This window comes from Scomber japonicus, chromosome 20, assembly GCF_027409825.1.
Source record: "Scomber japonicus isolate fScoJap1 chromosome 20, fScoJap1.pri, whole genome shotgun sequence".
NCBI classification, from domain to species: domain Eukaryota; kingdom Metazoa; phylum Chordata; class Actinopteri; order Scombriformes; family Scombridae; genus Scomber; species Scomber japonicus.
The window spans coordinates 7164886-7190541 of record NC_070597.1 but is presented as its reverse complement, the minus strand read 5'-3'; the positions used below and the strand labels follow the sequence as shown (position 1 = coordinate 7190541).

Here is a 25656-nt window from a genome sequence, read left to right as displayed (position 1 = left end):
CTTCCTCCCTCCTGTCCTTCCTTCCTCCCTCCTTTCCTTCCTCTCCCTTCCTCCCTCCTTTCCTTCTTTCTTTCCTCCGTCCTTCCATCCTCCCTCTTTTCTTTCCTCCTTTCTTCCCTCCTTCCTTTCCTCCCTCCTTTCCTTCCTTCCTCCCTTCCTTCCTTGACTCGAGGACAACAGGTGGGTTAAAAATAAGAAGCTATACATTTATGAGCTGTTTTTAAAGATTTACAAACCAAAGAGCTTTGAGAGGAGAGACACTGACAGGGTAGAGAAATCATACATTTTTCAGCTTTTCATGAGGTTTGGTGATAATAAGATTAGATTTATCATTTATTTCCTTCTTATAAGAGTTCTGCTAACATGGAGACAGGTTGAAAATCCAGACATATGCAGAGTAGGTAGAATAAAAGGGATTTAAATCACTGATCGGCACACAGTCTTACAGTCAAACAGGGCAACAAAGCCAACAGAGCGAAGGCAGGAAGATGATGTGAATGACTGACAAGTGTGAGAAACTCTCTGAGGGCGACTGATGGACTGAAATGAGGAGTTCAGGGACTTGAGGGAAGAAGAAAGTCTGTTCAGTGAGGCTGAATGAGGAGATGTTGTTATGATGACAACCTCCTGCTAGAAACTACTGCTGCTACATCCCCGATCACTTCATTTGTCTTCTTCATGTACTTTAAACTCTCATTGCACTTGGTCAGCTACTTGAGACTCAATGTTCTCGCACACTTGATGACAAAATGTAAATGTGAAGTGTTTAAATCATAGTGTGCATACCGAGTGCTGCTTTATCCAGGAAGTGAAGCTCTGTGTAGAAAGTCTGGATCTCTGGATATTTCTCCTGGATGATGTTGACGATGAAGTGGAGCAACGTCTGCTTGCGGTCTGTAGATTTAGTGTCCAAGAGCTTAAAGAAAGGGAAAAATGAGATTGATAATCGTAGGTTGTACAAAAGTATCTTGGATTATTTACAGAGAAATCTAAAGTGAATGATTTTCTTGAAATACTGTTTGATCGTAGGGTTTTATTAAATGTGTTAAACTCACCAAATCTAAACTCTGCAGGCGGAAGCCGTACGCTGCCCCTCGCTTGCCGCTGTTCATGTAGTTTCCAAACGCTAAGATGATCTTTACACCAGAAACAAAGACACAAATTATACTGTCAGATGTGCAACAGTCAAATAATTTATAACAAGGCGACAATGACAAGCAGTGAATCATCAGGATCTGATCTCACTGGATGTCTTTATAGTAATTCATGTCTGGCTGCAGATGTTTTGACTGACTGTTTGATCCTTGATGTTAATGACTTGCAACAACTACTGATTTTATGATTTTGTAATGTATTCTTTATTTTCTTTGTATTGTATTGTTCTATGTTTTTTAATGTCTGCAGTGCTGTTAATTGTGCAGGCTAGGACGCTCTTGTAAAATAGACTTAGACTTTTCCTGGTTAAATAAAAGTTAAAATTGTTTTGTCAATTAAGAGCCCACATGAACTTAAAATAAAATGCTGTTACAGTTGGAAGTGGTGAAATCTTGTAATATAGAAATTATTTAAATTGTAACTAAAGAATTTGTCTCAAGATCTATAAATAAAATCAGCTCAAAAATGTACTTTTCCTTAAAATAAGTAAATAAATCTCCAGTCTTTTAAAATCTTCCAACTAAAAGTCATTAAACAGGAATCCCATTTTCAAAAAAGTACATTAATTAAATTATTATATAATGAAGAATAAAGGACTTCAGTCTCTTTTACATCAGATATCAGAGAATCATTACATCTAGCTGATTTTACAGTTTTAGTTTTTATATTATGTGACTTTTGGTCAAATCTTTTATCTCACAATGTGTTCATGATTTAGATTTAACATTTACAGACTATGTTTCCTTATACATGATAAATAACAATTGAAATATATATAATAATATTTACTTTTAAAGAAAATGAATTCCAAACATTTTATGTGTCAGGACTGAAAACAACAATGTGAAACTAACATCTTGTTACAATTCAATTTTCTGCTTTGAGTTTCCTGTTAAAAAAGATATTCAACTTCAAGAAGAGGCAATTAATATCCAACTGTGCAACTCTATCTTCCATGAATAACTCTTTCTTTCTCCTGCTCAGACATAAACGTAAAAGTCAAGAAACCGAATGAATTGCAAAGGAGAGAGAGACATTACAGCAGCTGTCATGAATGTTGATCATTACTCGCTCGTTCTCTGGCGTTCTCCACTTAAAAGGAACTCACCTCAAGGATTTTCTTCAGCTTGCTGGAGGATTTGATTGACATGGAGGCAGCGATGATGGCATTGAGTTGCTGTCAGAAACAATGTTGTAAAGATTATTCATTTCCAAAGTCTGAGTTGTACAGGACTTCACCCTTACAATATCCTGCCACAATGATTTTCACCCTCTGTTTATTTTACATTATAGGAAATATTCTTATTCTCTTTCTAGCAGCGATGACAGGATTGACACCACTCTTATGTCTGTACGATAAATATGAAGCTTAAAGCCAGAAGCCAATTAGCTTAGCTTAGCATAGAGACTTGAAACAAAGGGAAACAGTTAGCCTGGCAGTTTGACAGTAGCGTGTCAGTCTTCACATCTAACTCTCGACAACTTTTCGCAACAAAATGTCAAACTATTCCTTCATAGTATGAAATAAATAAATAAATGCAGTAATTATTGTCAAAACATGCAGCTTTAAAAAAAAGTAGGCATCCGAATTCGTCTAAGAATCATCACATTTTAAAGTTTTCTTCAATTTTAAAGTAATGCAGTGATAGTTATATCTGTATATATGGCTGCATTGTAAACAGGAGCTGTTAATAGCTAATTCTGTTTACTTTTAATAGGGGCCAATTTGCCACAATGTATAATACAGACAAGTTGAGGCCCATAGTTAACTCACTGAATCCATGGCAACTGTGTATTTCTGTTCACAAACATTATAGGAGCTGCATTTCCAAGACTGACAACATGATTATCTCCCCAAAATAAACTAAAATGAGGAAAATAGAGATAATAATAGAGTCACGATCAATATTTTAATGATGATACTGATCAGATGTCATATTTCCTGAGCACTATCATCCTCTTCTATCGTTTCATATACAGATATTTGTCCTTTGTTGGAATGCCAGAGGTCTTACAGAGTGTCTAACTCACTGTTAGCTTCCTGCAGTCTCAGTTTCTGAAATACAGTTCAGGTTATATAAAGCCACAGATCCCTCCCTTGTGAACTCACAGGCTGTATTAGCTGGACACTCTCGGGGAAATTGCCCATGAAGGTGAGAGTGCTGATACGCTGGGAAAGCCGCGGGATCTTGCTGAAGCGCACCATGAAGCGGTCCTCCTCGCTGAGCTCGTCCAGGGGCCTGCCCTCACATTCATAGTTGTGGATGAGCTTCATTTCATACTCTGTGGGGATGAAACGCTCCAGGAGCTCGAGGAAGTCCAGGCTCAGCGCTTTCCGGTCATACCTGAGGGGATGGCAACCAGTTCAAATGAAAGTATGTCACTTTTGTAACATGATATAAATCATTTTGATATATTATCCTGTTTGTACCGTCACTTTATTCAACCCTCCTGTTGTCCTCCCGGGTCAAATTGTCAAATTGACCCCATCTCTTTTGACTGTTCCTTCTTTCCTTCCTTCTTACCTCTTACTTTAAATTTACCTTCCTTCTTCCCCATCTCCCCTTTTTCTTTGCTCCCTCCTCCTTCCATCCTACCTTGCTTCCTCCTTTCCTCCCTCCCTCCCTCTTTACTCCTTTCTTTCTTTCCTTCCTTCCTTCCTTCCTTCCTTCCTCCCTCCCTCCTTCCTCCTTTCCTTCCTTCCTCCTGTCCTTCCTTCTGTCCTTCCTTGACCTGAGGACAACAGGAGGGTTAAATAAGGTGTAAAACATCAGACTACAGGTTTGATACATACGTCTCAATGGTGCAGCAAATCTCAAATGCAGCCATTCCTTCTTTGCGCAGGGTGATAGCCAGGTTTTTGGCCCTGTTGGGCTCCATTAGGAACACTTTACTGGGGGTCTTGTGGGCCAGTTTCATTTTGAGGGTACCCAGTTCTAGAGGGGCAGATTGGGCCTTCGTCTTGAACCTTTCCTCAAACGCAGCCATGTTTAGTTCCTGATAAGAAATGACCAATGAAGAAATAAAGAGAAATAAACAGAGGGGAATTAAACTGATGGATGAAAACTGGGGAACTGTTTGTTTTAGACTAACAAACATTAGATAAACAAAGTGTGAAGTGAAATAAAAGCTCTTTCTTGCAAACTGCTTTTGAAGCCTTGCTGTCCTTCCACTGAACAATAAACTTATAATTCCCCTGCACGAAAGAGATTCATTATTATTAATTATTATGTTTTGATGATGTAATACAAACAGGTTGTGAAGAAAACTCTCTTTGTTATGATTAGTCTGTCACAGTAGGTTGCTGAGGAGTTGTATTACACCTGTTTAATTACACCACTTTAATCCCAATATTCATGATAACTGTATTAAATGTAATAAAGAAATTAGAGTCAGAGGCTTCAAATGTTTTTGCAAAGATGTTTTAAAGCTAATTTCCAAATAAACAAATCTTTTTGAGGTTTATTACATGTTTCCTGTATACAGATAATCTTACAGTAAATAGAAGGAAATTAACAGATCCAATATGGAACAATTTTGAAAGTCCTAACTCTGATTTAATGAAGCATGAAGCATAGCGTTAGTTCATACAAGACATGGAAGTCATAAGCTATGATCAGCTGACAGCCACTGATTGATCAGCACACCAATCACAGCCATTCTCACCACAAGGCGGCCCCTTTAACCTTTGTGCTGTCCTCCCGGGTCAAATTGACCCCGTCTGTTTTAACTGTTGCTTCCTTCCTTCCCTCCTTCCTTCTCTCTTTCTTTCCTTCCTCTCTCTTTCCTTCCTTCCTTCTTTCCTTCCTCCATTCCCCTTCTTTCCTTCCTTACTTCCTTCCTCCCTTCCATCCTCCCTCTTTTCCTTCCTTCTTTCCTTTCCTTTCCTTTCCTTTCCTCCCTTCCTTCCTTCCCTCCTCCCTTCCTTCCTTGACTCGAGTACAACAGGAGGGTTAAATATTACTTATTACTTTCAGCCCACTTCAGGGGGTTTTGCATTAGGGCTCCCTGTCTACTCCAAGTAACACTGCATTACCATGTGTTGCAATAAATGGTTTAATCTATGACGAGAGTGTTCTTGACTGAACTGTACATACTAAAAGGAATAGTTGAGGATTTCTTTTAAAATTTCATTTCACAAACTCGATGGTGTAGATGCTTACGATCTGTTGGAGCTGCTGCTTTTATTCCAAACTTAAAAATCACTAATGAAGCCAGAGGAACGTGGTTTCAGCTAATGAGAAGAATGAGAACAAAGCTGTACCTTTTTTGTCCTGAACATGTTGTATTATTGGGGAAGAAAGGATTTTTTTGGTTGTTGAACATAGTGTTAAAAAAGTAAATAAATGCATTATTACATTTGGAGACTAAACTGATCTACTAGGAGATATTCATGTGCAGTGGATACTTAGATTACAGGCTCACTGTATGTAATTGAAACAGAGACATCTAGAGGCGGTGATGTAAACTAACACCAGCTGTAGATGAGGATGAGGAGGAACATTTAGAAAAGAACATAAACCGCTCAAACCTCCAACACGTGTTCGTCGTCCAGCTCGTTGAAGATGGTTCCTGTCACCTGGTTGGATTTTAGAGCCTGCCAGTTGAGCAGAGGCATACGGTACTTTGTCTGAATGGGCTTCTTTTTTTTAAAACCTAGAAGAAAAAAATAGAAAAAAACAATTTTACTTTGTTGACATGGATTTCCTCCTGTTTATTGTGACTCATTATTACTGCAAAATATCAAGAGAGAGGTCTTGCTTTTTTGTTCTGAGAGAAAAATAGTAGTAGTTGTAGCACAGTGAACAGTAGCTTAGTTAACTTGAAAAAATTCACATTACGATTTGATTTAAAAAACTATATTTGTGTTGAGGAGGAAAATAAAGGCACACATTTAACTAAGAGTTGGTGTGATGCTAAACTTTATATTTATTGTCACAGTAAACTATCAGCTGAGCCAGGCCAAGTTTCTTACTAGCATGAGTTAGAACAACAGAGGTAAAGTGAATATATATAAAGTATTCAGCTTGAGACAGTCTCATTGGCGGTGCAGACCTGACTAAACCTACTGAAAACCTAAAACCAATCCTACCTCACAAAACACCAGCAAAAATGTTTTAGGCTTTGTTCGAATCTTTTGCTTTATTTTGTGAACAGTGTATGTTTAGTTGCATTTCTTCATGCTTCTAAAATTATTTAAAGAGGAAATAATATGAGTTTTGTTATTTTCTGTAACCTATATAAAGTTATAATATTGAATGTCTGTGTTAAACAATTAAAAAGTTTGAAAAGATAAGGTTAATGTATGTAAGAATGTCCTCCTCAAGTCCAAAGCCAGGGCTTCAGCCTGCTCTGAATGCTTCATTTGCAGAGTTGCTTCTATTTCCCCACCGACCAGCACCAGAAATATGCCTGATTTGCACATTTCCAGGTGTTAGTGCTCAGCCTGATCTGCTTTTGAACTCACCTGAGCTCCCATCAGACACATTCCCCAAAGGCATTGATGTTCCACCTCCAGGAGGCAGCAGGAGCGGTGGAGCTGCTGGAGGTGGAGGAGGAGGAGGAGGAGGTGCTCCAGTTGTGCCTGGAGGTAGAGGTGGAGGTGGAGGTGGAGGAGGAGGAGGAGGTGGAGGAGGAGGTGCTTGTACCAGCTGCACAGGAGCCTCAGAAGGTTTAGAGAGGGACTTTGAGGCCTCATTGTCTCCACTGGTGTCTACTTCATCTTTAACTATCAGGGAAAGAATGATAGAATTAGTTTACTGCAGTTTCTCAAATGTTTTCTTTTCTTTGTACGATCATTTTTTGACTCAGATAGACATGCATTTGTATTTTCACTGTTTTTTACTCTCTACCGACTCCTGAGGGAAATATCTGGCTCTTTAGCTGCTAAATGATCCACTGTGCTCACCAGCTAGTCTACAGCTAACTGTGTCTGTTTGCTGTTTGGTGCTGAGCAGGTAGTGTACAGAAGGTTTTTGGAGCATTGTCTCTGAAAGCAGATGCCTGCTGCGGCCGGAAAATGACACAATGAGACTGATGAGAGGGAACCAAAACAGCAAAGTAGAAGCTAGACAGCTAAACAACGAGCTGAAACTCACTATAAAGCTCTGTAAAGCTGAGAGGAGCTGCAGAGTCACTGATAATACTCTGTATGTTCATCACTACGAACCACAACCAACACATTACACACTGTCAGCTCAGGCATTGTTATTATAAAAAATATTGATTATAGCTGCTTCAAACAACCAGCAGTGATGTCACAGAGCACTCACATATCCTGGACTACATTTCTCCATCACTGCTTTAAGGTGAGTTTACCAAAAACATGATTCTGAGCTGATGTTAAATTCAATCTGTGCTGAATGCTAAGAAATTAGAGTTATCCTGAATACTTTTAGCCAGTTGATGAAACTTAATTTTATTGATCATAGTCGAGACAGGTTGTGAGGTGCAGATGATAAATGATGATAAACTGCTCAGGGTGCAGTATAGTTTTATAAGGCTACGGACACATTAAGAATATACTGTAGTGTTAAATCCTGCTTGCAATATTTCTTCTTTCCCATTGAGATTTTTCCCGGTCAATATCACTCAAATCTCCAGCAAGGCTGTAAAATTAACTTTTTATTTCACATTTAATATTTAACAAGAAGAGTGCTAAAACTGGTCTGGTGGAGTTTGAGACCTCTGCTGTAATTTAGACGCATCACAAGATAACAGCTCTGACCTTCCTGTATTCCCTGCTGGATGACGGGGACCACCTGAACGTCCAGTTGTCCAGAGGAGGAGCGCTCCATTCGGACTAGACCCTGCTCCACCAGAGCCTGAACTTTGACCTCGAGCTCCTTCAGGGCTTGAGTGGATTTCTCTCTGTCTCTCTCTCTTTCTCTCTCCCTCTCTCGTTCTAGCTCGTTCTCTCGTTCTCGCTGTTGCAGCAGAGCCACCTGGGAGCAGGATTCACGTAGACTCTCCTACAACACGGAAACAACCAGGAAACATGAGCGTGAGACAATCCCGTGAGCAGAAACTCTGTCTAATTCTATCTAATCATCACATTATGCTGTATGTATATGCTTCATACATAAATACTGAATAAAAGAAATCATTTTACTCATCTTAAAGTACATTTTTGTGCCCAATATGCTCATCAGGCCTTGATGTCTATTATATTTAGTGTTGTGAGGGGTTCTAAGTATATTCATCACTGGTCTTGCCTTTTTCTAAATGCTGTGTCAGGTTCATGCACAAATGTAACCTGCTAAATATGTGCATTTTTTTGACTGCAATTACCTCTTGGCAACTGTAGGATCTATTTATAGAGACCTACTTAATTTAATATATGCAGTCTTGATAGGGTGGAGGTAAATCTGATTATTGTTATTCAATGTGTATGTATTGATTGAAATTCTGTGAAGCCTTGTTGTGTTTATAATGAAGGATTCTATTTATTTATTGATGCTGTAAATGTCTCCATACAGGTTCATCTACAAATGTGAGGTGCAATATTTGGATATATGCGTCTATTTGAGAACATAGTTAAGCATTTGGGGGCTTTAGAGTAATCTACCCATTTAATGTAAGTATTTATAAGGTACATGTACCATTTGTTACTATACAGAAACAGTGGGTTGATTGCAAGGTACATGATAGCAGATAGGGTTATTTGCACTGATTCACGTTTCAGTAGAAAATAATGTAATGAGGAAAATGTTGGACTTCACCTTTAGCAGCTCCACTTCTTTGGTGGTCTGAATCAGCTTCGTTTCCAGCCCTGAGACTTTCTCTATCGTTTCCTTCTCATTCTCCTGCAGCCTGTTGCTCAGCTGTCACACCAAAAACACAAAAAGACTTCATGAAATACTTTTTTCCCCACATGTGTGTGCATGGTTAGGTGGTTAGGTGGTTAGGTGGAGCATGTTGTTCTTTGCACCTGTGTGTTGTGCTCCTGCAGCTCCTCCATGTGCTCCAGCAGAGCGTTCTTGGTCTCTGCGTCCTCCAGCAGAGCTCCAACATCAAACACATTGTCCAGATACGCCTGAATCTGCACCAGCAGCCTGTCGCTCTCTGTGAACTTCAGCTGCTACACACACACAGTTTTAAAACATCAATCATCATCTTTCAACTCATAAATATGTTAGAACATCCTCAATTGAATGTAACATTTAGTCAAATTTAGTTTTCACTCTTCTTAATTGTATACTGAGTCTAAACATGCATAATAGTTACTCTCATCTGTATACTCCATACTTATAGCATGTCATACTTTTACTCTAATGTCAATCGTTTATGTATTTATAATAATAATAATAATAATAATAATAATGCCTTTCAAAGCACTCAAGGTCACTTTACAAGGCACATATAACACAACAATAGTACATATTTATATACGAAGCACCACAAAGGTCATTAATTTATACCTAATTGTACAATTAAAAAGAGGAATTATATAAAAGGATTTTAAAGGATTTTTAAAAAGTCAATACAAACAGAATTTAAAAATATATGAATGAATTCCCAAATAATTAATCGAATTGCAAATTTGAAAATGCAATGTTAAATGCCTTTTCCATGTGAGTTTCTATTTTGCTTTTTCTTATCATACTAGCGTTATGTCCCAACATCACTGCCCCTCAACTGACTGAATGCACACAGCACTTTGACTGTCACTGAAATACTGCCTATAGCACTTTATGATTTATATTGTTGATATTCTATTTGTCCTTTTTTTTTTTTTTTAATGATGCTGCTCCTCATGCCTTTTAAATTGCCCCTCGGGGACAAATAAAGTGTTTTGAATTGAATCGAATGTCTTTTTCTGTGACCCATGTGGTCCTCCAGATTTATACACTGGTTCCTTTATCTGAAGCACTTTTTCTGTCTTTTATTAAAAACTGTATCATATTGCTGTTGAGTATAATTAGTTTTTCCTGCATTTCATTGTACAGACTAACTGTGGGGGTCAAAGTTTATAATATCATGTCAGAGTTTACCTCCAGGTAGTCGTCCAGCCCGTGACGAGTGAACTCATACTGCAGGTGGACTCTGAAGTTCATGTTTTCTACCGAGTGGACCACGATGTTGATGAACTGCATACAGGCCACCTGGAAGTCAAACAGATACAAACTTTATTCATTTTTACATGCAGCTGTGCAGAGGCTGCTGTCTGATGAGAAGGACATCTCTACGTCTCGTCTACAAGAGGAACAAGAAGTGTCCAACTGATTATTATGACTGGTGATTATTCTGTGAGTCAGATCTGGATGTGTGGGCTAGCTGAGAGGGATGAATAAAACATAAAGAACCAGACTATCATTACTACTTTAAACATAAAAAAAGAAACAGTGAATTTGTTAGAATCGAATTATTTAACTTTATCTCTTTTGACTGTTCCTTCCTTCCTTCCTTCCTTCCTTCCTTCCTTCCTTCCTTCCTTCCTTCTTCCCTCTTTCTTTAATTTTCCCTTCCTTCTTCCCCTCCTCCCCTCTTTCTTTGCTCCCTCCTCCTTCCATCCTTCCTTGCTTCCTTGCCTCCTTCCTTCCTTCTTTCCTTCCTTCCTCCTTACTCCTTTCTTTCTTTCTTTCCTTCCTTCTCTCCTAAATTCCTTCCTCTTTTCATCCTTACTCCTTCCTTCCTTCCTTCCTTCCTTCCTTCCTTCCTTCCTTCCTTCTCTCCTTCCTTCCTTCCTCTTTTCCTCCTCACTCCTTTCCTTCCTTCCTTCTGTCCTTCCTTGACCAGAGGACAACAGGAGGGTTAATGGTCATTTCTCCTTCTATGTCACCTAAGCAGCTTCACTTCTTCTGTACTGTAGCTGTACATTTACTCTTCATTTAACATCATAATTATTGTTTGAATTGACTCGAAAACTCAACAACAACAACAAGTTAGAAACACATTCAGAGTCAGAAGTTCATGCTGGCTAGAAACCATTAAGTGTAATGCTGTAAGCTTTCTGTGAACGTTGGTTTATTATGATTATTATTTCTAAGCTTCTTCACACAGAAACACATCTGCTTGCAGCTGTGATCTCATGAGTAAAAGCTACAGGCGTTAGAAACATTCAGTTGTGTGTCTCTTATTCACTGCACTCTGCACATTTTACATAATTGTGCACAATCTGCTTAATTAAAAGGAAGACTGCCATTTTGTTAATGGCGCTGCCTAAGTGTTTTCTATTATGAGGACTAATTACTCCCATTCTTTTCTCTTTGCTCTTTTTTTTTTGAAGGCATGTTAAAATGTTCATGCATCATTTTTAACAGCAGAACTAATTATTTCCAGACAAGAATCATGAACATACAGCAGTCATATGGTACATATCCACTCTTTTAAATAGTAGCTAAGTCGGTAATTTAAGAATTTCTCATCTAAAGCTCTATAATGATAATTACAATATGATTTCACTGGTGATTATTAGTATTAGATGACCAGTATCAAGTGGAGCACCAATTTATAAAACTCCTCAGTATAAATTATTCATACGAAAGCATTCTTATTGGATGGTTGGCCTGAATAAAGATATGTCTACTAGCATCACAACTCCGTAACACTTTATTTAAACCTTCCCCTGTTTAATATTTATAAACAGTATATAAATATATATCTAGAAGAACACATTATAATACTAATGCAGTTGTAAGAAGATATCAGTATTTCCTTAGCATATTAGCATATAACACATTTATAAATAGTTTAGAAACCTGCAAATGATTTGTAATCAATCAATAAATGCTATATAGCACACTGTAAAATGTGTTGTGTGTGTGTTATCCATTTAGTAACTGTTTGTACTCCAGTTACAGATGCCAGGAGTTGACATATATATGTTATTAAACACATGAAAATGTATTCAAATGTATTTATATTCACTTACAACTATATTCTACTGTATTATAAACCATGAATGCCGATTAAGTGGTTATCCCTCCTGTTGTCCTCGAGTCAAGGAAGGAAGGGAGGAAGAAAGAAGGAAAGGAGGGAGTGAGGAAGGAAAGGAAGGAAGGAAGAAAGGAAGGAAGAAGGAAAGTAGGGAAGAAGGGAGGAAAGGATGGAGTGAGGAAGGAAGGAAGGAAAGTAGGGAATAAGGAAGAAGGGAGGAAGGAAGGGAGGAAGGAGGGAGGGAGGAAGAAGGAAGGAAGGAAGGTAGGAGGGAGGGAGGAAGGAAAGAAGTAGAGAGAAGGAAGGAGGCAAGGAGGGAGGAAGGAAGGAAGAAGGAAGACAAGGAAAGAGGGAGGGAGGAAGGAAGAAGGAAGGAAAGGAAAGGAAAGAAGGAAGGAAAGAAGGAAAGGAAGGAAAGGAAGGAAGGACGGACAGACGGCGGAAAGAAGGAAGGAAGGTAGGAGGGAGCTAGGAAGAAGGAAGGAAAGGAGGGAGGGAGGAAGGAAGAAGGAAGGACAGAGGGAGGAAGGAAGGGAGGAAAGAAGGACAGACAGAACAGTCAAATCAGACACGGTCAATTTGACTCTGGAGGACGACAGGAAGGTTAAACATGTTAAATTGGGAGTGTTGAATTGGATTAAAAGGAGTTTCACATCTCTTATAACCAACCAACACAGACAGAGGATATTAATATATTCAAGGCTCTTTATAAAATATACACTATGTGACCAACAGTAGGCAGACAGGATGTAATTATGGTCTGGGGTGATTTTTATATGGTCATACATTTAGTTTTTATGGTAGATCTTGACTGACCTGACTTCAACTCAATACAATGCATTAGAGATTAACTGTGGCTGCATTTAGAGCAAATCTCTGCAGTCACAGATTCATGCACATATTGTCAGAATGAGGATGCTTAACAATCACATGTGGTTTAGTTGTCCACATACTTCTGGTCATGTGTAACTGGAGACACAATGAGGGTTATTTTCCCTGCATACATCAGGACACACAGTCACAGCTTTACCATATAGTCGATGCTGCTGTCTTCATTGCGGAAATACTCCATGAGCTTCTCAAATCGACTTTTCTCTCCACAAACCTGAAGAAAAAAAAAACACATTAACAGAGGTGAGAAAAGATTAAAGCAGGCACCCAGCATTGTTATGATTGATGCAGATGATTATTGCTTCTGGTCTATTTTATTATTATGTTTTGGGATTAATTGCTGCTCAGTTAAATGTAGGTGAAGGCCTTGGAGACGAGCCTCTGATGAAGGGATAAATAGACTTGTTATTCTTTGAAATATGCCTGCACCACATGCACACACATGGGGGCAGTGTGCTCACACTCAAATGGATCCATCCATCTCAATTTGCAATTGACTTTGCATTCTATTAAATTCATTATGCATTCATCTATGACTCTATGTATAAATGTTCATCTATAAACTCTGAAAACATTCACTCCAAACATATAGTGGTGTACTACTACCTACTACCTGCACAGATAGACTACTTTATTAATCCTAAGGGGAAATCACAGTGTTACAGAAGAAACATAACATTAACCACTAAATACAAAAAATAATGAGATAAATTAGATAAAATAATGAGGCAAAACAAATAAAGAAATACAATTAAAGGCTAAATTATATTCAATAACTCAAATACACAAAAAAGATAAAAATAGAAGTGAGACAAGAGATAGAACTAAACTATAATATGTGCTGAATATACACTGTTAAATTATATTAATATATTATAATAGACTGTACATTAATACACCAGGTGGATATTGCTAAGATAATGATCTATTATGGTTTTTTTGACCAGGATTTAAGACCATTGCATTACTGTATTTGCACATATACTGTACATTTATGTTCAGCATTCCAGGTAATATACTGTATATGTTCTAATTTGATCTTTTTTTGTTATATAGACTGGTACGATATATATTGTTATTATTATGACTTATTTCTCTCTTTATCTGTATCTTTGTGCTCCTATCTACAGTACCTCTCTAATTTCCTCTTGTGCTGTCGTCATGCTAAATTTCCCTCCCGGGATCAATAAAATTCAATATGATCTTATCTTATTATTCTGCACACAAACCATGCAGAGTGTTAGTTATCTGTAATCCTGCCATCTAATTAAACAGTACGAGTCTGAGTGTGAATTGACTGAGGAGGAGAACTCGGCTAGAGGATGTGGAGAATCTGTGTGGGGGTGGTTTGTCTTCAGCTCAGTTTGGGACAAACAACTGAATAATGGAAATACTAAAACCAGTGTGAGGCTTTGCATTGTGCAGGATAATAGTTATACACCCAGTCTACTGCTGTACTCGCTGCTCCACGGGGAAACTATTATACACACAAGGCCTGACTGTGTGTGTGTGTGTGTGTGTGTGTGTGTGTGTGTGTGTGTGTGTGTGTGTGTTGCATGTTTGTTTGGAAGGCAAAGAGAGAAAAAAATGGCCAAATTATTATTGTGTTTCCTTACAGCTCAGCGGATTCCTCGTCTTGTCCATTAGCAGCACCCTGTGTGTGTGTGTGTGTGTGTGTGTGTGTGTGTGTGTGTGTGTGTGTGTGTGTGTGTGTATGTGTGTCTTTAACCCTGCATGCCTCCTCCTTTTTTTTTACCCACTCATGTCTGCTAAATAATGCAGCACACCAACCTGACAGCACCGCACAACCCAAAACAAAGCCCACGTTATGCCATTAAGGGACACACAAGCCAGCTCCTGGCTCTGTGCCCACCTGCCTCTACTTTACAACTACAAGCGCTCTATCGTTTCCTCCATCTTCCTCCGTCTAACCTCCCCCCCGACCCCCCTTCTCTCTCTCTCTCGTTCTCACCCACACACACGCCGGCGCTGCTGTTGCGACAACAAAACAAAGTGCCACTCACTGCGATACTCGAGTCACCGCTGTGGAAACTGATGCTGCACTAATCAGCCAGGTGGGAAGAAGGGATGATGTTGACAGAGGATTTTACAAATTGACAATTTTTTAATTTGTCATTTGATTATGTTCTTTTTCTCTGCTAAACAATACATCTGGTGATCTTCAAAATGTTCTTATTGTCAGTAAATCCCATCAAAGGACTAAAAAAGCCACTAACAAAGTATCGTGTGTGTAGGGCTTATTTAACACTTATTTTCATTATCTATTAATCTGCCAGTTAGTTTCCTGTTTAATCAACATTTTAAACACTGTTTTCCAAACCTTAAACGTCTTGTTTTATCCATAACCAACATTTCATATATCAGTTTACTGTCACAGAGGACTAAAGACAGCAGAAGATACCAGAATTTTAGCTTCTTTTTTTTTTTTTAACAAGGACTCCAAACGATTAATCGATTATCAACATAGTGGCTGATGAATCTCCTGATGATTGTTTATTCGTTGCAGCTTTAACCCTCCTGTTGTCCTCGAGTCAAGGAAGGAGAAAGGAAATGAGGGAGGAAGGGAGGAAGGAAGGAAAGGAGGGAGGAAGGAAGGAAGGAAGGAAGGAAGAAGGAAGTAAAGGAGGGAGGGAGGAAGGAAGAAGAAAGGGAGGTAGGAGGGAGGGAGGAAACAAGGAAGGAGGGAGGGAGAAAGGAAAAGAGGAAGGGAGGAAGGAAGGAAGGAAGGACAGAGGAAAGAAGGAAGGAAAGAAGGAGGGAAGGAAAGAAGGAACAGTCAAAACAGACAGGGTCAATTTGACCCGGGAGGATGACACAAAGGTTAACTGTATGCGTATCATTGCCTGATATATCTTATTCCTCTGAGCCGTAGACCTCTGTTGTTGTCCAAAAACTATTAAAAACATGTCAGTGAGCCACATTTCTGTATTCGGTGACATAATCCTTCATTACAAAGAACACACACACTTTAGTTTATCTTGACTCAATCACTCTCACACCCTTCTGCTGCCAGAAATACTGACTAAAGCACCAAATGTGTATTAACCCTCCCGTTGTCCTCAAATCAAGGAAGGAAGGAAAGATGGAAGGAAGGAAGAAGGAAGGATGGAAGGGAGGAAGGAAGGGAGGAAAGGAAAGAAGGAAGGAAGGGAGGAAGAGAGGAAGGAAGGAAAGGAGGAAGGAAGGAAGGAAGGAAGGAAGGAAGGGATGAAAGGAAAGAAGGACAGAGGAAAGAAGGAAGGAAGGAAGGTAGGAGGGAGGGAGGGAGAAAGGAATAGAGGAAGGGAGGAAGGAGAGAAAGAGAGAAAGAAGGAAGGAAGGGATGAAGGAAGGGAGGAAGGAAGGAACAGTCAAAACAGACGGAGCCAATTTGACCCTGTCTGACAGGAGGGTTAATCCGCCACTGAAAATAGTCCCCAAACATGCACCATTTCCTCCTGTTTAAGAAACTTTCTCTAAAACCTACAGTGCTCACATTAACATCTGTCAGCTTGTTGCAGGGCAGGTTTCTACCATCCATCAAATTCACTAATAATAGACTCTCCTAGTTCAGGTTCACACTCCTTCCTGTCTGCGTTGTTGTAGCCACAGGAGGCGATATCTATGGGCAACAGTTGCTGCTTTCTCAGGCGAAGATGAGAGAAGGCCAAGGGGAGGTCAGAGGCAACTCAACAAGTGTTTCACATATTTACGCCTCTTCAATCAGTTTCGTCTGGCGGTGGGACAACTGGGCAAAGCAGCTGCCAGGGGGGAGGGGAGGGGGCAGGTGGGTTTGGGGTTCCTCTTAACCTGCTTTTCAAAGCAGTAAAGGACAGACTGGTATGTGGGTGCTGAAACACTAACACCGCCTCTATGTTGAGCTTGAGATCAGTTTAAAATTATATCTGAATGTGGGTTGAGTCATCCCTGCTGATGCTTTAAAAATTTAGGTCAGGCTCAGAAACTGAAGCAAAAAAAAAAGGAAATAGTGAACTTTGAGGATGATGATGTTGAATCTGTTACATTTAATGTTTGCAAGGATCCTTCCTGGTTAGAGCTTTGTGTTGAAGACTTTTTTGATACTGACTAATTCATTTCACACCAACTGATGAAATTCTTACTTTTCAGTCTGTCTGCATTGCCATTAGAGAGATATAATATCAGTATCTTGCAATCACTGCTAAAGAAGTTTGAAAGCAATAATAGCAAGTAATAAAGATGTATTCAAACTGTTCAGGCTGATATGAGCAAAGGAAGAGTGATTTGTGCAAACCAACAGCGGATATAACTTGTGTAGGATGATGAGATGATTTCTGTCATCTGAGCTTTTTTTCAGGATTATTTAGCAGTTAGTATAACAGTTAACAGTTAAGTGAGATATAGAACAACAATGTTTGTATAATTGAGTTGGCATTGAATGTATGAGTAGATTAATTTTGTATTTATCTGATCTTCTTTTTTTGTTTTTTTGGATTTAATATTGCCTCCTTCTGAGAGAAAATGTGCCAATTTTTCACAATTTTATGTAAAAATTCTTGTATGGCTAATTGTATTTAACATTTGACAGCTTTGCTTTCATTTTGTTCAGGAGTTAGTGAGAAAAACATTGACTTTATCTCTCAAAGTAAACTATTAAAAATGGTTTCAGTAACATAAAAAATGTAATATTTGTATTAGGGCTGTAAAGGGCTGTGACCCATCTGACCTCTTTGAAGTTGTCAAATGCAGAGAGGATGATGTCATGGCCTCCTCTCACCAAACATACAGCCGCCAGAAGCTCCAGCACCAGAGCTTTAGTCCTGAGAAGAAGAATACACACAATTATTATTTATGTATTAGTAGCATATATTAAGGTTCTCTTAACAAATGATGTGACAGGTATGATGTCATACCTTGGGTTTCTGTTGTTGAGGCTGAGCGTGATCTCGTTGACACAGCAGGGATGCTTCATCACCAGGTTGAACCCGGACTGAGACACACACACATACACACACACACACACACACACACACACACACACACACACACACACACTTTGAACTACAAGACTGACTGTAATCACTATAAACATTTTAAAACGAACTCCATCAAATTTCCTCTTCTTATCATTATCAATTTAACCTCATCAAATGTTTTTGTATTATATGGAAGCCGTTTCTACCACAAAAGGAAAACATGAAATGTTACAAAAAGACAGAAAAGTATGAGACACAACATCAAATTGTTGACTTACTTAAATGTTTTGTTTTTTTTTTACTTTTGAAGTCAGAATTCTGAGCTAAAATTTTGATCTCAGAACTTCTCTTAATGTTAATCGAATACTGAATTTGTATCTGATAATCTTGACTTGATTGACTTGACTGAATTTTGATTTAGTATCTCTTAATTTCTGTCTTAGTTTCTCAAAGAAAAAAAGACAGTTAACACATGATTACATGTTTATAAAAAACACTATAATGTTGTTAAAAGCAGATATGAGAACATTTTTTGAGGGTTTATTAATGTATATCTTTGTGTGTGTGTGTGTGTGTGTGTGTGTGTGTGTGTGTGTGTGTATGTGTGTGTGTGTGTGTGTGTGTGTGTGTGTGTGTGTGTGTGTGTGTGTATGTGTGTGTGTGTGTGTTGTGTTTCACTTTATTTTCTTTCATGTTTATACATCAGCCTTTACTATGGAAGCCCACACGAGGAACAAATATATTAATGAAAATGCTAAAAGTGTTCCCGAAAGTCTCTCAATACTACATTTCCATTTTTTTCTTTTCCTGGCAGTAATTGGCTTTCATACATTTCTGTCAAACATGAGGAATAAATTATAAGCCATGACCATAAAACATTAAAATAAAAAAGATGACATAATAAGTAGGTGGTTGCAAATACCTGATAGTTCATGATGGCACGTAAACACATGATGCAGAGATGAACGTCGTCTTTCTGGCTTACAGCACGAGAGTGTCTCAGTGCTCTCCTGTTTGGGACGTTAACAGTCAGTTACAGTCTGGAAATCTACAGTATTAACCTTTCAGTAGGCTGGCACATTATCTCTATAACAATATATTTCAAGTGTTGCAATGTTGCAATCATTGTATGTGCTTAGATTGTATTACATAAATAATCAGTGGTGTGCACTGGGGGGGGGGGGGGGGGGGGGGGGGGGGGGGGGCTAAAGTGCCTTCTTGGGAGCCAGAACGTGTGCTAGGGTGCCCTCTTGGTAGCCAGAACATGTGCTAAGGTGCTCTCTTGGTAGCCAGAACGCGTGCTAGGGTGCCCTCTTGGTAGCCAGAAAGCGTCCTGGGGTGCCCTCTTGGGAGCCAGAATGCGTGCTAAGGTGCCCCCTGGTTGGCAAAACACACGAAACTGCCCTCTTGGGTGGCAAAAACATGTGCGCTGTTCAGTGGCGAGAACGTGCTGTATGTGCCCTTTTTTTTCTTTTCGCCCCTGCCCTTCAAAAAGTCTGTGCACGCCACTGTAAATAATCCATGTATCAATCATCAATTTCCAAAAATAAACCAGGTAAAGCAAATAAGAGCCACAGGCTAAATGTTCATGCCAAGGTGTGTAATGATAGGTTCAAGTGTCTGTTGATTTATTTCACTCAGACATTTCCCACATTCACGCCTAAACATGTCATACTGTACCTAAACACATGTCACACACACACACACACACACACACACACACACACACACACACACACACACACACACACACACATAGTCTCTGAGCATCGTGTTACCGAACAAGAGGCCAATACACACACACACACAGATATATTCACTATGACAAGAATGCAGCTGCTTCAGATGAACGATTAAATGTCTGGGACTCATACGTTATGTGTTTATATGCAGTGTGACATCTACACAAGAGCACTATTTGTTTTTTCCTCGAGAGTTCATTTCAACCCCGCTGCATTTTCTTAAGCGTATCTTGACAACTGTCACAAGTTATTAAATGATAGTCAGACTGAACGCAGAGCTCCAGGGCTAAACAGCTCTGCAAAGCACATGTTTTTTTGACAGTCGAGACTTCGAACTATGACAATAACTTGACGCGATGTACTGAAATAACTATATATTAACATGAGGGCACCAATATTATCAATTGCATATGTAAATCTCATAAAATTGTACTATATTTTAAATAATTTCTTCATTATTATTTGATCTAATGCATATTAATATTTTTCAGCTTCTAAACATATGTGTTTTAAAATTAAATAAAAGTTATAAATAAAGTTATATACCTGATTTTTGTTTATTTTGTTGATTATTTGATGACTGGACAATACTAGAAGAAAACCTCCTCTAGTTAATTAAAAAATGTGTGTATGTGTGTGTGTGTGTGTGTGTGTGTGTGTGTGTGAGAGAGAGAGAGAGAGAGAGAGAGAGAGAGAGAGAGAGAGAGAGAGAGAGAGAGAGAGAGAGAAAGAGAGTAAGATGAGCCTCTGCTTTGCCTGTGTGTGTGTGTGTGTGTGTGTGTGTGTGTGTGTGTGTGTGTGTGTGTGTGTGTGTGTGTGTGTGTGTGTGTGTGTGTGTGTGTGTGTGTGTGTGTGTGTGTGTGTGTGTGTGAGAGAGAGAGCCTGCTTTCGGTATTGATCTGACTGTATTTGGATATCAAACACAAACCCTGTAACACTTTACAGCTGTGTCATCTGTCCAGAGAGATGGAGAGTGATTTATCAGGAACAATGTTTGTTTGAGCAGAGTTTAATATTTGCTGCAGAGGAAGGATTTATGTGTGTGTGTGTGTGCACAGATGTCTGTGTGCTTTTGTGAAACAACATTTATGATATGTAAGCTGAGTGAAGACAGAATATGTCTGTATATGCATTAAATATTTAATATCTTAATTGTGCTGCCTTATCTAGCATCCTCCCCCTGTAAGGGTTTTCTGCCCAGTTGGTGCATGTACATTGTTTTGTGTACTGAAAAAAATAAAAAATAAAAAGTTAATTACAAAAAAAAAATCCATCATTATCTTACATGATGGTACCAGCTTTATTAAAGGTTAAAATCCTTTAATAATGTTTTTTTGTCTGCTTAACACCATTTTATGTATTGGCCTATCAGTAATTGTATGTTTTTATGCCTGACATCATAGTTTTAAACACTGTACATGTTATTAATGGCTGATTTTATTTTCATGTGAAGCACTTTGTACCATTTTGGATAGATCTAACAAATAAACTTAAAGGGGACATATTATGATGTTGGATGTTAAACATTGTCAAAGTGCCAAATGTATAGAAATGCTGCCTGCAAGTCAAGACCCGGGGCACTTTTTTCGTTTGTCTGTTTTGCTGACAAGCTGACGTTGGTTCATCGTGCATGCCTATAACTTACTGAGGTTGCTGCTCAAGTTTTTCCATGTGTTACTTGTGCTGTACACTCTCATATTTCAGCTCGAACATGTACGGATGCATCTGAGAAGTTGACATTTCAAGTATAGAACGAGGGGGAGGGGCTTAAATGAATGAATGAAGGGCCAGTATAAGATAAATAGGACATTTTTAAACTGTAAATCATTATTAAAAGGTGAATAACATTATACTTTATCTCACTTTTCCTTTTTCAACTTCTTCCTTGGAAAACCTGTAAATATCAATATGTGCAGTATGTGCATTGAAACATGAGTGGTCATTATCACGTTGGGACATTCAGTGTCCTCACCTGACTGTGAAGGCCTTGCTGGCCTTCGAGCTACCGTGAGTAGGTGAGTTGCTGGCACTTTTGCTCAGATCTTCCACCGACAACTCCAAAGTTCTGCTTTTGTCTGAGAGCAGTGTGCCGTTATCCAGACTGTCAGTATCAGACCTGAAAGTCACAGTCACGCAGGAGGAAATCAGAATCTAACCTTCTACAAACGTAATGAACTTCATGACTTTCTTGATACAGGCTCGGTTGTTGAATTGATTAAGCTCCATCACTTTATCAGCTGGTTGTATGAGAGAGATAAGACATACATTACATACCTAAGTTTTGATTAGTACAGGAATGAAAATACTGGTAATAGTATTTGAAGCTGAAACCTACATGACGGCACTGTGGGCAAAGGACAGATAATCCACAAGAACGTCTAAGCCTTGATTCTCCTCGTTTAGGAACTCCTGAGCCCAGCTGGAAGAAGGAAAATACATTGAAACCTTTTCACACTAATGTAAATGGTAACAGATTCCACACCTTTAATATTGTACCATTTCAAAGTTGTGCTAATATACAAGCAAAACAATAATACACATGAAGATAGAAAAAATAGACTGTCTGGTGATAGTAAGGAATAAAATGTTTTATTTTAACCCTCCTGTTGTCCTTGAGTCAAGGAAGGAAGGAAGGGAGGGAGGAAGAAGGAAGGAAAGGGGGAAAGGAAAGGAATGAAAGGAGGGAGGGAAGAAGGAAGGAAGGGAGGAAGAAGGAAGGAAAGTAGAAAAGGAGGAAGGAGGGAGGGAGGGAGGGAGGGAGGGAGGAAGGAAGGAAAGGAGGAAGGGAGGAAGGAAGATGGAAGGAAAGGAGGGAAGGAAGGAAAGAAGGAAGGAACGGAAGGAGAAGTAAGGAAAGAAGGGGGATAGAGGAAGTACAGACAGAAGGAAGGAAGAGAGGAAAGAAAAAACAGTCAAAACAGACGGGGTCAATTTGACCCGGGAGGACGACATGAAGGTTAAGCTTTTGTCAGAATTAATTGACTCAGGTTATTCCACTTCTGACTTTTAGGATATATTCTTCCATGATTTCATTAACACTAAACCTTTTTTCCTCACATGGGATCTGGAGTGAAACTCACCCGATATGATTGGTCCTCAGGGAGATCTCCAGCTCTCTGAGGACCTGCGTGGATTCCTGGACACGCCTCTTAAACTGACAAATCACATGCGAGCCGGTAAATGCTTAATTAGTTAGAAAATGTATAAAAAAAATAATTAAAAAAAAGCTATCAAACTGATGACACAGATATCCTTCATGGAAATGTAATAGTGCAACACATCCTAATGAAGTAATACTGATTTGATCTTTTAATTCACACCACAAACACGCACATGGATTAACTGAAGGGAGGGAACAGATCTGCTACTATCAAAATTTCCATCTGCAATGTATATGTATATAGTTAGAAGCATTTGAAGACTGTGGTGGTGCAAGAGGGCAACTGTATGGGAGTGTCTGTATTGGGAACAGTAAAAATATACAATATGGACCCCTGAATGACACATATATTTAGCTATTTATGCATATGATAAAGCAGTTGTGCATGTAGGATGGCTATTTCTATCAAATACTGGGGCATGTATCCACTTGATGAAGAGGAGGAATGATTACAGTGTCTTTCAGTGATGTTTTAAGACACCTATGAAAAATTGTGAACTTGTCCTTTAATCTCTTACAAATATTTGCGTGGACATGAAATCTCACAGATCAGATTTGAGAGAATCCAAAATATTTGTCGTACTGCCACAAAAAGCTGAAGAATTTTATCTACAACATTTTTCAGGAAATATGATAAGACTCTTTTTTTAAAAACAATTATTTACATACGTATCAAAACTTATCAAACTGATTGGATTGTCAGATGTGAGTTTGTTGGGTTTTTACCTTTCGACTGACCCCTCCGTGATCCAGGTGACTTTTCAGTTTCTCCAAATAAGCAGATGGAGGATTCTTCACTTGGAACCTCTCCTGAAGAAGCAGAGAAACACACACACACACATGCACATACACACACACGCACACACACACAGACCATTAATTATATTTGATTGCAGCACTGCAGTGTGGGGGAAAGTGGACCAGAGGGCAGAGTTTGATTACACAGCTTCTCTTATGCAAATGGATTTGATCTTAACAAGCCTCCAGAAATCATTCTACAGTGTGCAGCAGTCACACATACACACACTTACACACACACACACACACACACACACACACACACGCACTTCCGCTGTACCCATCCCACTCATGTGCTTTAATTAAGCTATCTGACAAATCTTTACATTAATATTCATAATTAACTGCATTTTATCAGTCTTTGAAAGTCTTCGCCTCCATTTTCTTGTGCAATTATAATTATCTTTCAGTTAAGCAAAGCTGTATGAGTCACTGTATGACAGAAACAGGTGTCCTCTGTCACTCTCCCATCAAGACACAGGTTGTGATGAACCTCCCTGTGGTTGCTAAGCGATGTACAATATTGATGAGCTTTCCCGTCGTGGGCGTGTGAGCATTGAGGTGCTTTTATATGTTTGTTGTTATATATTTATTTTATGTTTGATTAGCCGTAGAACTGCAATGATTAGTCAACTGATAAAAGTTCCAGCTTCTCAAATGTGATAACTTGTTGCTTTTCAGTAAACTGAATATCTTTGGGGTTTTGACCCGTTAATTGGACAAAATGAGACTTTTGCCTTGAGCTATAGGAAACTAAATAGACCAAATCATTAAACAAGGATTAAACAATGCAAATAATCATTAGTCACAGCCTTAATTAACTGCACTGACTCAATAGAACTAAAGAGAGGAACTTATTGACCAGCTGGGAAGCATCAGTAGTGTTGATGATCCAGAGAGCAGACCCACCTGGTCACAGATCAGGTCCCACTTCTTCTCGTTGTCATACTGGCCCAGGATCTTCACCTTGTCAGGAGGAAGGTTCATCGTGTTCTGGAGGAAGAAATGAAGACAAGTCAGAATCTGTCTGATGAAAAATGCCAAACTGCTGCATAAAAGTTAGCAATTAGCTTTTTTGCTGTTTCTGGAAAACTTCTTATCCTACTTTTTGTGGCCAAAACTATGTGGTCACCTTAGTATGTGGATTACACTGATATTGGATTGTTGAACATCTCCTTTCAAAAACTCCCTCCAGGTCCAACACTGAAGTTTGCTGATCAGATCTGAATCATAGTCGGTGTTGCAGTTCATCCCAAAGGTTGGATGGGGTCAGATTCAGGACTGGGTGCAGGCCAGTCAAGTTCTTCCAAACCAAACTGGGAAAACTATTTGTAACATTTTTTTTTATTTTTTTTTTTGCAAATTTTGTGAATATTTTAGTGCATTTTTTTTACAGAAAGTAAAAAGTGACAACTGTTTAACTGACAAAATAATTCACTTTCATTGTGTAGTTTTGTGTATCAAACTAGATATTAGCATATTAGATTATTCTAAAAAAAAAAAAAAAAAAAAAAAAAAAATAGAAGTAAAATAAAGTGCTGGTGAAATTGATCATAGATTCATTTTTGGAGGGAAATAAAAGTTAAAATATTTTTTGAAACACAATACAACAAACTTAAAGGTATGTTTTGAATCCACACATGAACATTTGTTGGACCAAATTACACCAACATTTTTGCAAAAATATCATAAAAAATTAACAATTACATATCAGCAAATTACTACCAGTAACAAAGTGTTTTTATGAACCTGGCTTTGTGTGCGGGGGCATTGTTGAAACATTAAAGTACCATCCCTAAAAGTTCCCCCACAAAGTTAAGAGAACACTTATTGTCTAAAATATCATTCTATGCTGTAACATTAAGATTTCCCTTCATTGAAACTAAATCAAACCATAAAAATAGAACCAGACCAACATGACAAGAGACCAGGAGACTCTGGGCCCCCTCGAGGCCCCTGGGCACTTCGTCAATCATTCATGGCTCTGATGTAAATGATTTGTCACTCAGACGGACATCACAATCCTCCTTGACTCACTAGTCCAGTAATTAGTGACTCTGTGAGTCAGGGATCATTG

The 25656-nt window shown here is 38.8% G+C and overlaps 1 protein-coding gene across 1 annotated transcript in view; it reads right to left on the bottom strand.

The window, feature by feature from the left end:
* The window catches only part of fmnl1b (formin-like 1b), a 34570-nt gene extending 10004 nt beyond the window's left edge, over window positions 1-24566 (bottom strand). The window contains exons 1-20 of the mRNA XM_053341906.1: window positions 24489-24566; window positions 23508-23591; window positions 22702-22775; window positions 21957-22040; window positions 21594-21737; window positions 18802-18889; window positions 17817-17893; window positions 17630-17723; window positions 13064-13138; window positions 10149-10259; window positions 9086-9235; window positions 8877-8978; window positions 7883-8126; window positions 6623-6883; window positions 5687-5811; window positions 3950-4152; window positions 3266-3500; window positions 2264-2332; window positions 1056-1136; window positions 787-916 (exon numbers count right to left, since the gene is read on the bottom strand). Of these exons, the coding sequence (XP_053197881.1) occupies window positions 787-916; window positions 1056-1136; window positions 2264-2332; window positions 3266-3500; window positions 3950-4152; window positions 5687-5811; window positions 6623-6883; window positions 7883-8126; window positions 8877-8978; window positions 9086-9235; window positions 10149-10259; window positions 13064-13138; window positions 17630-17723; window positions 17817-17893; window positions 18802-18889; window positions 21594-21737; window positions 21957-22040; window positions 22702-22775; window positions 23508-23591; window positions 24489-24566 (2509 nt within the window). The remainder of the gene's footprint in view (window positions 1-786; window positions 917-1055; window positions 1137-2263; window positions 2333-3265; window positions 3501-3949; window positions 4153-5686; window positions 5812-6622; window positions 6884-7882; window positions 8127-8876; window positions 8979-9085; window positions 9236-10148; window positions 10260-13063; window positions 13139-17629; window positions 17724-17816; window positions 17894-18801; window positions 18890-21593; window positions 21738-21956; window positions 22041-22701; window positions 22776-23507; window positions 23592-24488) is intronic.
* Between the last annotated feature and the right edge of the window lie 1090 nt (window positions 24567-25656).